Here is a 13,544-nt window from a genome sequence, read left to right as displayed (position 1 = left end):
TTCAGAGACTTTCAAGCCCCAGTGTGAAGAGGCCTGGTAGCTTCTGTGCTCACTCAGGTGCCATATCAGGAGTTTGAGTATGTCAGGCTGTCATGATATGAGGAGGTCCAAGCTAGCTACACGGAGCGGTCACAGGGAGAGAGAAAAAGAGATGCATAACTGAGTCACCAGGCACGTTAAGTGAAGAAGCGATTTTTGGGTGTTCTTGCCCTAGCAGAGACCACATGAGACAGAGAAGAGTTATCCCTGCTGAACTCTGCCTAAATCACAGAATGAGAGAACAAATGATTCTCTGTTGTGTTAAGCCACTAAGACAGTAACTAGATATAATAGCCAAAATAGGTCCTCACTTTATAAGTGGGAAAATGAAAGCTCTGCTCATTCACAGAGCTAGTGAGTGAGTAGAGCATCCACCACGAAGTCTATATCCTGACTCCCACAGCAGGGGTGATCTCTCCCACCTGCCACCTCCTCATGTTTATATCAGCTCCTCCACTGAAGCTGCATTAGCTCCTTGGAGGCCGGGACCATATCTAATTAGTTTTATGTCCCCAAAGCACTTGGTACAGTTCCAGGAACATAGCAAGTTCTCAAAGTAGTGCTAACAGTAAGAAGAGTGTGCTCATGTGCATCTATACATTGGATCCTCCTAGAAACCCTGAGAAGTGGGCTGGACTGTGGCTGTTACACCCATTTTGCAGAAGAGGAAACTGTGGTTCAGGGATTTGCTTATTTACCCAAGGGATAAATGGAGGAACTGAGACCTTCTGACGCTATTACTCTTCATTTTCCTTCCCTCAGATCCTCTGATCCTTTTCTTATACATGCTTGTACTGACCTACATCCTATCATGCACTTCATTGACTTCAGACCATTTCAGCTGCACAAGGATTACATGGACAACCCTTTGATCCGCACCAACAAAGCTGTAGTTAGAACAGTGCAAATGACCTCCTGGCGGGGATGTCTAAGAAGAGCTGTGTTTAACACCCAAATAGAACTTCCATCCATCCCAGAGATCAGAGGGTGGACTGCTTCATTATTAATACATTTGATTGATTATTTTAATCAATAATAATTAGTGATGAAAGAGACATGCTTGCAAATCACAGTGAGTCTGAGAGCTTACTAGATGTCTCAGGTTGGGTTCTCTAGAAGCAGAGCCTGAGATGGGGATCCTGGAACTTGTAATCATTAAGGAGTAATCTCAGGAAAAGGGGGAGTGAGGAAAGCAGGATAAGGCAGAGGAAGGCACTAAGCAAGAATGTGGTCTCTGGAATCTGGCCACAGCCTGGTCCCATGGAGAGCTCTACAGCATGGAGCTAGCTTCACTTTGAAGGAAGGGGGCTGGGCTTTTAAAGCCCCCTCTCAGTCATTGGCCGAGAGCTGGGAGCCAGGGCCTAATCTTCTGGGCCAGGTGTCCTCAGTGTGGGTAAGGGCAGGTCTCAGGAGCAATGGGGCAGCTGAAAAGGGGCAGCTGCAGGTGTTAGCAGCCACATTCACAGCAGCAGCCTGGTAAGAGATATTTCCATGGGGCACTACAGTGTCTATTGCACTTGCTGTGATTCAGTATCTGATGATCCTGGGAGTCAGAAGATGTTTCAGGCCTCAAAACTCATATGCTGTGAGATGGGAATCCCTTGCAAACTATGATCCATAATACTTGAATTTGACAGTAGAGAGTTAAAATTAGCATAGGGACCCCAGGCCTTTCCTTGGCCCACTTACCAGGGCACGTAAAGATTCTGTCTCAGCCTGGAGGCTCTGGACTTGGCACGAAGTGTTGTGTAACTCCACCCTGAGGGCAGCTGCCAGCTTCTCCTCCTGGGTCTGGGACATGTGGGTCACCTCCGCCTGTTGCTGTGGAGAATCAGGTCTCAGTATGAGCAGAGATGATCAGGAGCTGAGCCTATCCTTCCTTTCCAGGCTTTCTAATCACCACTCACTGCCTCTAACCAGAGGAAACACAGCTGTCACATGGAAACGTCTATTTTTTTTTTTTTTTTTTCTGAGATGGAGATCTTGCTCTATAACCCAGGCTGGAGTACAGTGGCATGATCTCAACTCACTGCAACCTCTACCTCCTGGTTCAAATGATTCTCCTGCCTCAGCCTCCCCAGTTGCTGGGATTACAGGTGCCTGCCACCATGCCTGGCTATTTTTTTTTTTTTTGAGATGGAGTTTTGCTCTTGTTGCTCAGGCTGGAGTGCGATGGTGCAATCTTGGCTCACCGCAACCTCTGCCTCCTGGTTCAAATGATTCTCCTGACTCAGCCTTCCAAGTAGCTGGGATTACCAGCATATGCCACCATGCCCAGTTAATTTTGTAATTTTAGTAGAGACAGAGTTTCTCCATGTTGGTCAGGCTGGTCTCGAACTCCTGACCTCAGGTGATCCAACCGCCTTGGCCTCCCAAAGTGCTGGGGTTACAGGTATGAGCCACCGCACCTGGCAGGAAGCTCTGTGTTTTTAACCTTCTCCCCAGAGCAAGATGGACAGGGTCTGATCTCTCCCCATATATTCAGGGGAGCAGGTCATTGTTACTCCTCTTTTCTGGGGAAAAGATGAAAAATGAGAGATCATCCCCATTTTCTTCAATGCAGTCTGATGGAATGTCTCCTAGCCAAGAATGTAGGAGGGAAAAAACTCCTTTCCTAGGTTACAGCTTTCTGGAATTACCATTTTTACCATATATGACTATCTATTTATAGAATAATCCAAAGATAGTCCAATCTAATGGACTGGCTAAGAAACCCCAACTCAAGGCTGGGTGCAGTGGCTCATGCCTGTAATCCCAGCATTTTGGGAGGCTGAGGTGGGTGGATCACCTAAGGTCAGAAGTTCAAGACCAGTCTGACTAACATGGTGAAAACCTGTCTCTACTGAAAATACAAAAATTAGCCAGGAGTGGTGGCATGAGCCTGTAGTCCCAGCTACCCAGGAGGCTGAGACAGGAGAATTCTTGAACCCAGGAGGCAGAGGTTGTAGTGAGCTGAGATTGCGCCACTGCACTCCAGCCTGGGTGACAGAGTGAGACTCCATCTCAAAAACACACACACACACACACACACACACACACACACACAAACCCCAAGTCAAGAAGCTCGTAGCTCAGTAGTAGCACCTCCAATTCTTACAGTTCGAAGTTTTTACGGAGTCCAAATAATGACCATTAAAGGCTTTGGAGCAGCTGAAGGAGAACAGAAGCCTAGGGCCCAGCTCTGGTTAGCCAACGGCTTGTGTCCCTAGGCCATCGTTCAGTTTCTGCCCATGGAACACAGACAATAATGAATGGAGAATGATACTCGTAATCATATAATGACTCCTTCCTGTGGATGAAGCATGCTGAAACCTTTACAACCTCAAAAGCATGAAAACACTGACTGTATATATTTTCTATATGTAAAAAGTAATAGTAGCCAACAAATAACTTTTGTTATTTAATAAATAATAAAATGATAATAAATGCTACTACGAATAGTTAAATATTTAGTAACAGTTAAATAGTAATAGTTAAATACTACTACTAATAACTAATATGCATTAGGCACTTATTCTGTGCCAAGCATCATGCTAACAGTTTTAATCCATTATCTCATTTAATCTTTACAACCCTATGAAGGAGATGCCAATATTATCCTCATAGCAAACTGAGGCACAGGAAGATTGAGTTATTTGCTCAAGATCATATGGCCAGTGAGGGACAGAAATAGGATTCAAGCCCAGAAGCAGACCCAGAGATGTAATCTTAACTAGTATTTATTACTGTCACCTCTACCAATCTATCAATTTAAGATCCCTAAAATTGGAGGTAACATCCCCCAAACTGAGGTGGATCATTTCGAAATAGACTCCTTACCTTCCAAGTTCTTACGATCAGTACCCCAGTTTTTCTCCCCTCTTTGGGATTGGGGTCCTGGCCAGATGGACTGTGTAGGGGAGTAGGAGGCAGGAGGCGGGGCATCCTGGAAGACAAGTGCAGTCAGGCACTGTAGCTACAGAGGGTGGCCGGGAGCAGCACTGAGCTAGAACTGGCTCCTAACAGCTCACAGGAGCTGATTTTTAAATTTTCAGGAATTTTGTAAGCTGACTGCTAAAATACAGCCATCATTAGAAATTAAATTATATTGTTACAGTTAACTGTAACAATGTAGGTAGCTAATAAGTAGCTAGTCAGACATGAACAGGGCAGGAGAGGCACGCCCCACGACCAACCAAGAATGCCAGGCGACCATCAGGTGATGGTCAGGCGGTTGTTAACTGTCTCTCTAAAATAACTGGTCACAGCTGGCAGGGAAAACCAGTCTCCCTAAAGACAGAAAAAGCCTGAAACTGGTGATCAGCAGCTTCCCGATAAGATCTCAGGAGTTGGTCAAGTGAGCTCAAGCATGCAAACTAAGAGGCAATATGGCAGAGTTAAAGTGGTATGTGACCTCCTAGGGATGTTCAACTGGGAAGGGAAGAATGCCTCAAATGAACATGCGTACAATTCCAGTAAGCACACTGCGCGTGCTCCAGCAGGGCACCGGGCATGCGGACAGCCCACCCCAAGGGAGGAATCATGGGAGAAGGATCCCAGAAGCATGCCAACATATAACACCCCAAGTCAAAAGGTCAAACCACGCCCTTGTCTTTCAAGTTGCCTGACTGGCCCTCTTCCAAGTGTATTTCCTTCCTTTTGTTTCTGCTCTAGAGTTTTTAAATACACTTTCACTCCTGCTCTAAAACTTGCTGCAGTCTCTTCTTCTGCCTTATGCCCCTTAGTAGAATTATTTCTTCTGAAGAGGCAAGAATTGAGGTTGCTACAGACCCCCTACAGATTTGCCACTGGTAACAAATAACGTGACTTTCTGCTCAATCAGAAATTAGTAATCAAGCATTTTTGTAGTCTGATTTTGTGATACTATTGTTGATGATAGAATTATGAAAAATGGTTGGTGAATTTTCCAAGAAATAAGTCATACTGAAGTTATAGGTGTAATTGAAATGGCAAAGTATTTTGTCTTAAAATTTGTATTTCAAAAATAATACACATAAATTCAACAGAAATTGTTACATTACTCGTAAGCAGTACTGTGAATTTGATTGGCACATATATACATATACAAACATTTTCCCCAGAAAGCAGTTATGAAACATTTGCCATCACTCCATGGGGAAGAGCCAGGGAAGGCATGGAGGACAAGTTTCAAAGCCTTGGTGGGGAGGTCTAGTGTAAAGCTGCTGGCCAAGGCTGTAGCCACAGTCCCTCGTGTGATTTGTCCCCTTTCAACCCAGCAGGTGGCTTCCATGTTACTTACTGGTCTCCAGGCCGAAACACCATGTCTTAGTTTCGTTTGCAAAGATACTGTATCTAAGTGTTTCTCAAATGTTCTTGGACCACCGACATGGTTTTTCACACCATCTTAATAGTCATTCATGCTATTTTTATTTAAACCAATTCACTCTTTCTTTACAAATAAATGTGCTTAAAATGGAAACCGTAGGTTGGTTATCTGTAAACTGTAGGTTAGTTTAACACGGAAACTGTAGGTTGAATGTGCATCGGCATCACCTGAGCATCTTGTGAAAAGGCCTTCATGCAGGAGATCCTGAGTGCGGCTCAGAAAGCTGCACTCCCAGGTGACGCCTTGTCCGTGGAAGCAAAGTTCTAGATCACTACAGAAGCTAATAAAACAGTATCCCTTGCAGTGGATAGAAGATAACTAAAAAATTAATAAAGTTATAACAAACCACTATTATTAAATTCCAGCTATCATTGCTGGCCAAGCGCCAAGTCCTGAGGCCTGCTTTCTCTTTGTGGAAAGGGGAGATTAACAAATACAGTAGAGGTATTAAAAACCTTCCAGCACCCAACAAAGGCTTTCTTCTAGTTTAAGATTGAAAGAGAAAAAGAAAGTAATTTGATCACTACAAGTTTCAGTGTCACTGTGTTTCTTCTCAAATCATCTTACCACAAGAGATACTTCCCACTCAACTGCCTAAAGTAACCACTACTAAAAGTAACTTACCTAAAAGTATTATGCATTTTTATCCAATGGCTTTTTAGATTTATGCTTTCTGGTTATTGTAACTCTATTTCTGTTTCCATTTCAACCCAGTGCCTCCAGATTTCTTCTCATAGCAGGTGTGTGATCTAGCCCCTGCGGATAGGAAGGTAGGACTGTGTTTTGTCGCCCAGTGCAGGTGTGTGATGAAATTCAAATGTGTTGATCCCTAGGCTTTTAAACTGTGCAGGAGCTGAGCTGCCCATGTTTGTACTCCAGCTGCGTAGGAGTGCAGTTACTTCTGGGGCAGGAGACACTGGCATTTTGAAACATAAAGATTTTCCAATTTCAAAAATTTCAAATTCATTTAGCTTGTTGCACATGAAGGATGTAAGAGGAGAAAAGCAGTGTGTTCTGATTAAGTCATAATTAAGTATTTGAGGGCCTGACTCTTGAAGATGCAAATGAGGACTGGGAAAGAGGTAAAGAACCATCTCCAAGTCCAAGCCTGACCCACTTTGGTGATTCGCATGGCCATTTCTAAAAACACCCTTGGCAATGACCCAGAACTGAGAGAATTGCTACCTTGCAGTATGAGGGGAAGGTGAGTGTTTAGGAGGAGGGAGAGTGTGGAGAGAGAATGATGATACTTCCTGGTCTTTGAAATTGTGAGTGCATTCTCAGCAGATCATGTATCCGGATGAGCTGTCTGCCTCACGTGTCTTCTGCCTTTTGCTGAGCAGTTGCTGTGCAGGTTTGAGCAAGTCACTTGAGCTCTCTGGTTTCTGCAACTGGTGATCAACTGCTTTACATGAGCATTGTTCTACCACAGAATATAGCTACCTGCCTCGACTCTTCAGCACTTTTCAGGTTTCATGAGATCATGCTAATCTCATGGTCTTGTTCACAGTCATGGAGAAAGGCAAACAATGGTCCCATGGGAACACAGCGGTTCCCTATCTTGTTTCATAGAGAATCCTACAAGGAGGGCACAGACCCTTGGTTTGAAAAGCTCCCAACAGAAGTCTGGCATAACTTTTAGCCCCTCAGGACAAAGGCTTCTCCAACCTCACATTCTACAAGATGTCACTTATTTATTCTTAATAACTAAAATAAATCATCTGGGCGTGGTGGCTCATAGCTGTAATCCAAGCACTTTGGGAGGCCAAAGCAGGAGGATCGCTTGAGACCAGTAGTTCAAGACCAGCCTGGGCAACATAGTGAGACCCCGTTTCCACAAAAAACTCTTTTTTAAAAAACCCAGTCAAGGTCCCCCCATTCATGTGGTCTGTCCATTTCAAACTAGCAGTTAAGAATGTTGATTCTAGAGCCAGAATGTGTAATTTGAATCCCAGCTCTGCCACTTTCTCAGTAGGTGATTTTGGGCAAACTACCTAACCTCCCTGTGCTTCAGTTTCCTCCTCTATAAAATGATAAATCATAATATCTATCTCATGTTAGGAAGATTAAATGATAACATACCTGTTGGGTGTTTAGAACCCTTGGTAGGTGCTCCATAAAAGCCTGGCTGGCTCTGCTTTCATATCATATTTCACTCCGCCTTGTAGAAGAGTAGCCTTTCTACCCATTTCTTTTTTCTTTCTTTTCTTGCTTTTTTTTTTTTTTTTTTGAGACAGAGTCTTGCTCTCTTGCCCAGGCTGGAGTGCAGTGGCACGATCTTGGCTCATTGCAACCCCCACCTCCTGGGTTCAAGAAATTCTCCTGCCTCAGCCTCTTGAGTAGCTGGGACCACAGGCATGTGCCACCATGGCTGGCTAATGTTTGTATTTTTAGTAGAGACGGGGTTTCACCATGCTGGGGCAGGATGGTCTTGAACTCCTGACCTCATGATCTGCCCTCCTCAGCCTCCCAAAGTGCTGGGATTACAGATGTGAGCCACTGCATCTAGCCCCTTTCCACACAATTTCTTGCCTTCTACCAGTACACCAGCCAACATCCACACTGGACTGTGGGTACCTTGTGTACAGAACAACTTCTTACCCCTCTGCCCCCTTTGGGGACCTAACATAGCTTTTTACACCTGGAATGTGCTCAACAATATTTATTGAAGGTCTACAGTGTGGGCCAGGCACATGCTAGGGACTAGGGAAGAAGAGGAGGATCTACCAGGAACAGAATGAGATCAAATCTCCTTTTCATTAAGAGGATCAGCTATCGTTATTATAACAGTTGTAAGTCATTTTACAGTTACATGGTGTCATATGTTATTTAGCTAAGGATAGCTTTTGACAGGCAGCACACACTCCTGACCTTCCTCAGCCAGATGTAGGATTTATTTGGGAGAAGACTGGATGCCATCCAGTCTGCACTAACGACATGGACCCTCCTTAGTGAGGATTAAAAAGAAGTACACACCTCACTCAATGAAACTTCAACACTGGCAGAGGAGCTGGCCTGGCGAGGCTACGACAAGTTTCTCTGGGAGTTTACACAGTAACTGCCTGACTGTTGGAGCTGCTGCATTTTGAGTGTAGGACCAATTCCCAGCCTCTATTGAAGCTGCCAAACGAAACACAGAGGAGCCAATGGCTTTGTAACTTTGCTGCCCTTTTGGTAATAAGTAAGCCTATCCTCTTGATAAAAGCAGCTGAAGAGGCTCAGCAATGAGTCTAAATCTAAAGAGAAAAATAAATTTTTCTATTATTTTATTTTGAGTCAACATGGTCTCACTCTGTTGCCTAGGCTGGAGTACAGTGATAAGATCATAGCTCACTGCAGCCTCGACATCCTGAGTTCAAGCAATTCTCCTGCCTCAGCCTCCTGAGTAGCTAGAACTACAGTTGTCTGCTTCCACACCTAATTTTTAAAAAAAATTTTGTAGAGGTGGGGTCTTGTTATGTTGCCCAGGCTGGTTGCAAACTCCTGGCCTCAAGGGATCCTCTTGCCTCAGCCTTCCAAAGCACTGGGATTACAGGCATGAGCCACTGTGCCTGGCCAGTCCTTACACTTTTATGGGAAAGAGCTATTTTAAAATATCTAACATATGCTTTGAGATCAGCATAGTCAGGTAGCCTGGGACAAGCATTCTTTGAAGTCAGGGACTTCAGGAACCATAACATCAAGTCAGGGTCTTGCACCTGGTTTGTTCTTGACAAACGGATTTTTAATGAGTGAGTGACTGGAGATTCCTTGGTAGAAGATGTAAGAAAGAGGTTGCAATGTTGGGTAATCCCCACTGTAGATACCCAGATATTGGTAGTTAACCAGTTGTGAGTTTAAACACACAGTATAAGGAGATAAGGGCCTGAGAGAGCCCTCTACAATGTCTGTGGGTTTTTTTGTTGTTGTTGCTGTTTTGAGACAGAGTCTCACTCTGTCGCCCAGGCTGGAGTACAGTGGAGTGGTCTTGGCTCACTGCAATCCTCCACCTCCCAGGTTCAAGTGATTCTCATGTCTCAGCCTCCCCAGTAGCTGGGATTACAGGCATGTACCATTATACCAGGCTAATTTTTTGTATTTTTAGTAGAGATGCAGTTTTACCATGCTGGCCAGGCTGGTCTTGATCTTCTGACTTCAAGTGATCTGCCTGCCTTGGCTTCCCAAAGTGCTGGGATTACAGGAGTGAGCCACCACACCCAGTCTGTGTGTTGTCTTAACTAGAGAAAAGAATAGGCAAAGAGTAGGCAGTACCTATCTCAATGAGACAGTCTTTTTGTTTTTCCTTTTAAAATCTACTCTGATTCTCTCCATTCTCTTTGTAGCCGCACCAACTGGTATATGTTACTGTAGCATACAGCTACAATCAAAATGGGCAAAAGATATGATCTGCTAGTACACACAAAAGCAATTTGTGAGAAATCCATTTTTAACCCATAGTATTAGCAAAGATCACAAAGTATTGGTGAAGATACGGGGAAATGGACACTCTCAAATATTTCTGACAGAAATGTTAATTGTTATAATTTTTGTAGAAGGTAATTTGGGAATATTTATCAAAATTACCAATGTACACACTTTTGGGGCCAGCAATTCCATGTCTATAAGTTAATTTAACAGATACATTTCTATAATTGGAAATTATAGAAATAATCATATAGTTTCTATAAGAGGTATACCATGTTAGTGACTCATCTCTTGTAATAGCAAAAAACTGGAAGCCACCCTCAGTGCTCAGCAGTAGGGAACAGGCTAAACAAATTCTGGGGCATCTGTTAGCTAGAACAGAGGTTGACAACTTTTTCTGTGACTAGCTAGGCAGTAAACACTTCAGGCTTAGCAGGTCATACGGTCTCTGTTGCAACAATTGAACTTTCCTAGTGTAGTGCAAATGCAGCCATAGGCAATATGTAAATGAATGTGATGGTCATGTTCCAATAAAACTCTATTTGCAAAAACAGGCAGTGGGTCAGATTTGGCTTGTGGGTCAGAGTTTGCTGCCCCCTGTGGTATAATATCATAAATCCATAAAGCAGTATGTTCTTTCTGAATACTATGTGTGTAAAAAAATATATATATATATATAAATATATATATATTTCCTTGTATATGTGTAAAATGTTTCTGAAAGGACATATAAGAAAAGGATAACACTGATTGACCCCCATAGAAAAAAATGATGGCTAGGACATGGGTTGGATAGCACTTTTCACTGTGTATAATTTTGTGTGTTTTGAATTTTGAACTAAGTGAATGTATTATCTATTATACAGTCGAAATAAAATAAAAGTAAATTGAAAAAGACATAAAAGCAAACTGGGGCCCTTTTGTGAAGTTCTCTGTGAGATACAGAGATATGAAAGATGCTCAGGGATCCCCTGTTCACGGTTTGCCTCGAGCACACTGGGCTACAGCCATGGCTTATTTCACTGAAGAGCCCTCAGGGAGTTCAGCCAGCTCATCAGCACACAGGAGCCTCTAGACTGCAGATGCTGTCGGGGGTCCTGCTTTTGTTGTTCTCTTGGAAAGGAACTTTCCTAGGTGGTTAACATGGCAATATTGCAACAGGTCATCTTGTAGTCTAGAGTCAGAGTGGCAGTGCCCATTTTAATCTAGCTGTATATATCTTAGAAAATACTGACTTTTGTTGGTAAAAGCAAGCAAAGAAAAGGTATAGACAGAGTAGCCTGTATAAAATGTCTGTGTTTTCAGGGAAAATTATTGTTTGTAAGTATGGATGACATGGAGACATGCTATTCAAGGTTTCTACTCTCCTCGTGGGTAAATCTAGACCTGTGCTGTCCAATAGAGTAGTCACTAGTGATCTGTAGCTACTTAAATAAAAATTAAATATAATTAAAAGTTAGTTCCTCAGCCTTATTTATTATTTTTGAGAAGGAGTCTTGCTCTGTTGTCCAGGCTAGAGTGCAGTGGTGCAATCATAGCTCACTGCAACCTTGGCCTCCTAGGCTCAGGTGATCCTCCCACGTCAGCTTCCCAAGTCACTCCCATGGGACTACAGGCACATGTCACCACACCTGGCCAATTATTGTATTTTTGTGGAGACAGGGTTCTGCCATGTCGTTTAGGCTGGTCTCGAACTCCTGGGCTCAAGCGATCTGCCCACCTTGACCTCCCAAAATGCTGGGACTATAGGCATGAGCCACTGCACCTGTATAACCCCTTGTGGCCATTAGCTACCATACTGGATTGCTGTGTGGATTATAGAATATGCCCATCATTGTGGTATTTCTGTTAGATGGCTCTGCTTTAAATGATCTTGAATGTTTCTTTTGGCTCTAAGACTATCAACATCCAGAAACCTCACAATTCATTTCCATCTATTCACTTCTCTTCATTCTTAATAGTTTGCACAGTCTGTCATCCTGACTGTTGAAGGCAAGATGGTTACAGCTCAGATAAAGTTCCTGACCACAGATGCCTCAAACTGACCTGAGGCAAGTGCAGACTTACTGTCGGAGCAGATAGCATGGGAGCAATCCATTCGTTACGGAGTTCCTGGCCCTGGGGACCATTAACACAGACTGAGTTCTCTCACATCCGGGCAATCATCAGCTTGTGCTGGTGATTGATTAAGCCTTTGGGTATTGTATACATCATCCAGTTGCAGTGGGCAAAGGATGGAGAAAAGAGGCCTCTAGGAATGAGAGTGTGGAGTCAGCTTTAGGCAAATGGAAACTAAATGGAAGCAGCATCTCAGGAAGAAGGCTAAGAAGGCGAAACAGAGCTTGCATTGCAGGAGGCAGACTTCAGATGACGCTTAGGGTGAGGGAACAAAGATGTGTCAGTGCCCTGGCTGAGAAATTGGACAAGAAAGACGGGACCTGTGCTTCCCTGGAGGAGATGGGCTGAAGGCAGAGCTATTTGCCTGGCGGAGGAGGTGAGATGGTGGGGGTTTGGAGAGGGGCACAGTTTTAGTTCACTGCTCAACGCTGGGGGGCCCAGTATGGTAGGCAGAATTCTAAGATGGCCCTCCATGATCTCTGCTCTCTGGTATTACGCCCAATGATTAGATTATGTTAGATGAGAAGTATGAAGAGATTTTGAACATGTAATTATGGTTCCAAATCAGTTAAATTTGAATTGATCAAAAGAGCAGTATCCAAGCGGGCCTGACTTAATCAGATTAAAGGCTTAAAATAGTAATGCTTTTCTGTTGGCCCCGAAGGAGCAAGCAGCCATGTTGTAAATGGCCTCTGAGGAGGAGTGGCCTCTAGGAGTTGGGGACCTCAATCCTACATCTGCAAGGAATTTTTTTTTTGAGATGGAGTTTTGCTCTTGTTGCCCAGGCTGGAGTGTAATGGCACGGTCTCAGTCCACTGCAACCTCCACCTCCTGGGTTCAGGCGATTCTCCTGTCTTAGCTTCCTGAGTAGCTGGGATTACAGGCATGTACCACCATGCCCGGCTAATTTTGTATTTTTAGTAGAGACGGGGTTTCTCCATGTTGGTCAGGCTGGTCTCGAACCCTCGACCTCAGGTGATCCACTTGCGTTGGCCTCCCAAAGTGCTGGGATTACAGGCGTGAGCCACCATGCCCGGCCTTCCTTCTACTAATTAAAAAAGAAAATGAAGTTAACTATAAAACAACCTCAGGCAGGTCCTTCAGGAGGAATCCAGAAGAGGGCATTGTCACAGGAGCTGAAAGCTCCCTGCATGTTACTGCCCCTGAAGACCTTTCAGTGGGAGAAGATGTGGAGATAGAAGACAGTGATATTGATGATCCTGACCCTGTGTAGGCCTAGGCTCATGTGTATGTATGTGTCTTAGTTTTTAACAAAAAACTTAAAAAAGTTAAAAAAAACCCTCTTGAAAATAGAAAAAAAAGCTTATAGAATAAGGGTAAAAGAAAGAATATTTTTGGACAGCTGTATAACGTTTGCATTTTAAGTCAAGTGTTATAATAGACTCAAAAAGTTGGAGTTGGGTGCTCCATGCCCCTTCTCACTTGCCTTGCCTTAAGCATCTCTTCCATTTGGCTGCTCCTGAATTGTATCCTTTATAATAAGCTGGCAAAAATAGTTTCCCTGAGTTCTGGGCGCTGTTCTAGCAAACTATCTATTTATCCCTCTGCAGAGGAGGTTGTGGGAACCCCTAATTTATAGTTAGTTTATCAGAAGTATGGGAGGGCCAGACTTGTC

At 43.7% G+C, this 13,544-nt stretch overlaps 1 protein-coding gene across 1 annotated transcript in view; it reads right to left on the bottom strand.

Annotated features, from left to right (window-relative positions):
• Window positions 1–13,544, bottom strand: part of BFSP2 (beaded filament structural protein 2) — a 63,884-nt gene that overhangs the window by 6,378 nt on the left and 43,962 nt on the right. Inside the window, exon 5 of the mRNA XM_012451254.2 lies at window positions 1,729–1,860. Within this exon, the coding sequence (XP_012306677.1) occupies window positions 1,729–1,860 (132 nt within the window). The remainder of the gene's footprint in view (window positions 1–1,728; window positions 1,861–13,544) is intronic.

Source organism: Aotus nancymaae, unplaced genomic scaffold (assembly GCF_030222135.1).
Source record: "Aotus nancymaae isolate 86718 unplaced genomic scaffold, 86718_ANA_hifiasm-v0.15.2.pri h1tg000019l, whole genome shotgun sequence".
NCBI lineage: Eukaryota > Metazoa > Chordata > Mammalia > Primates > Aotidae > Aotus > Aotus nancymaae.
This window is presented reverse-complemented; position numbering and strand designations above follow the sequence as displayed.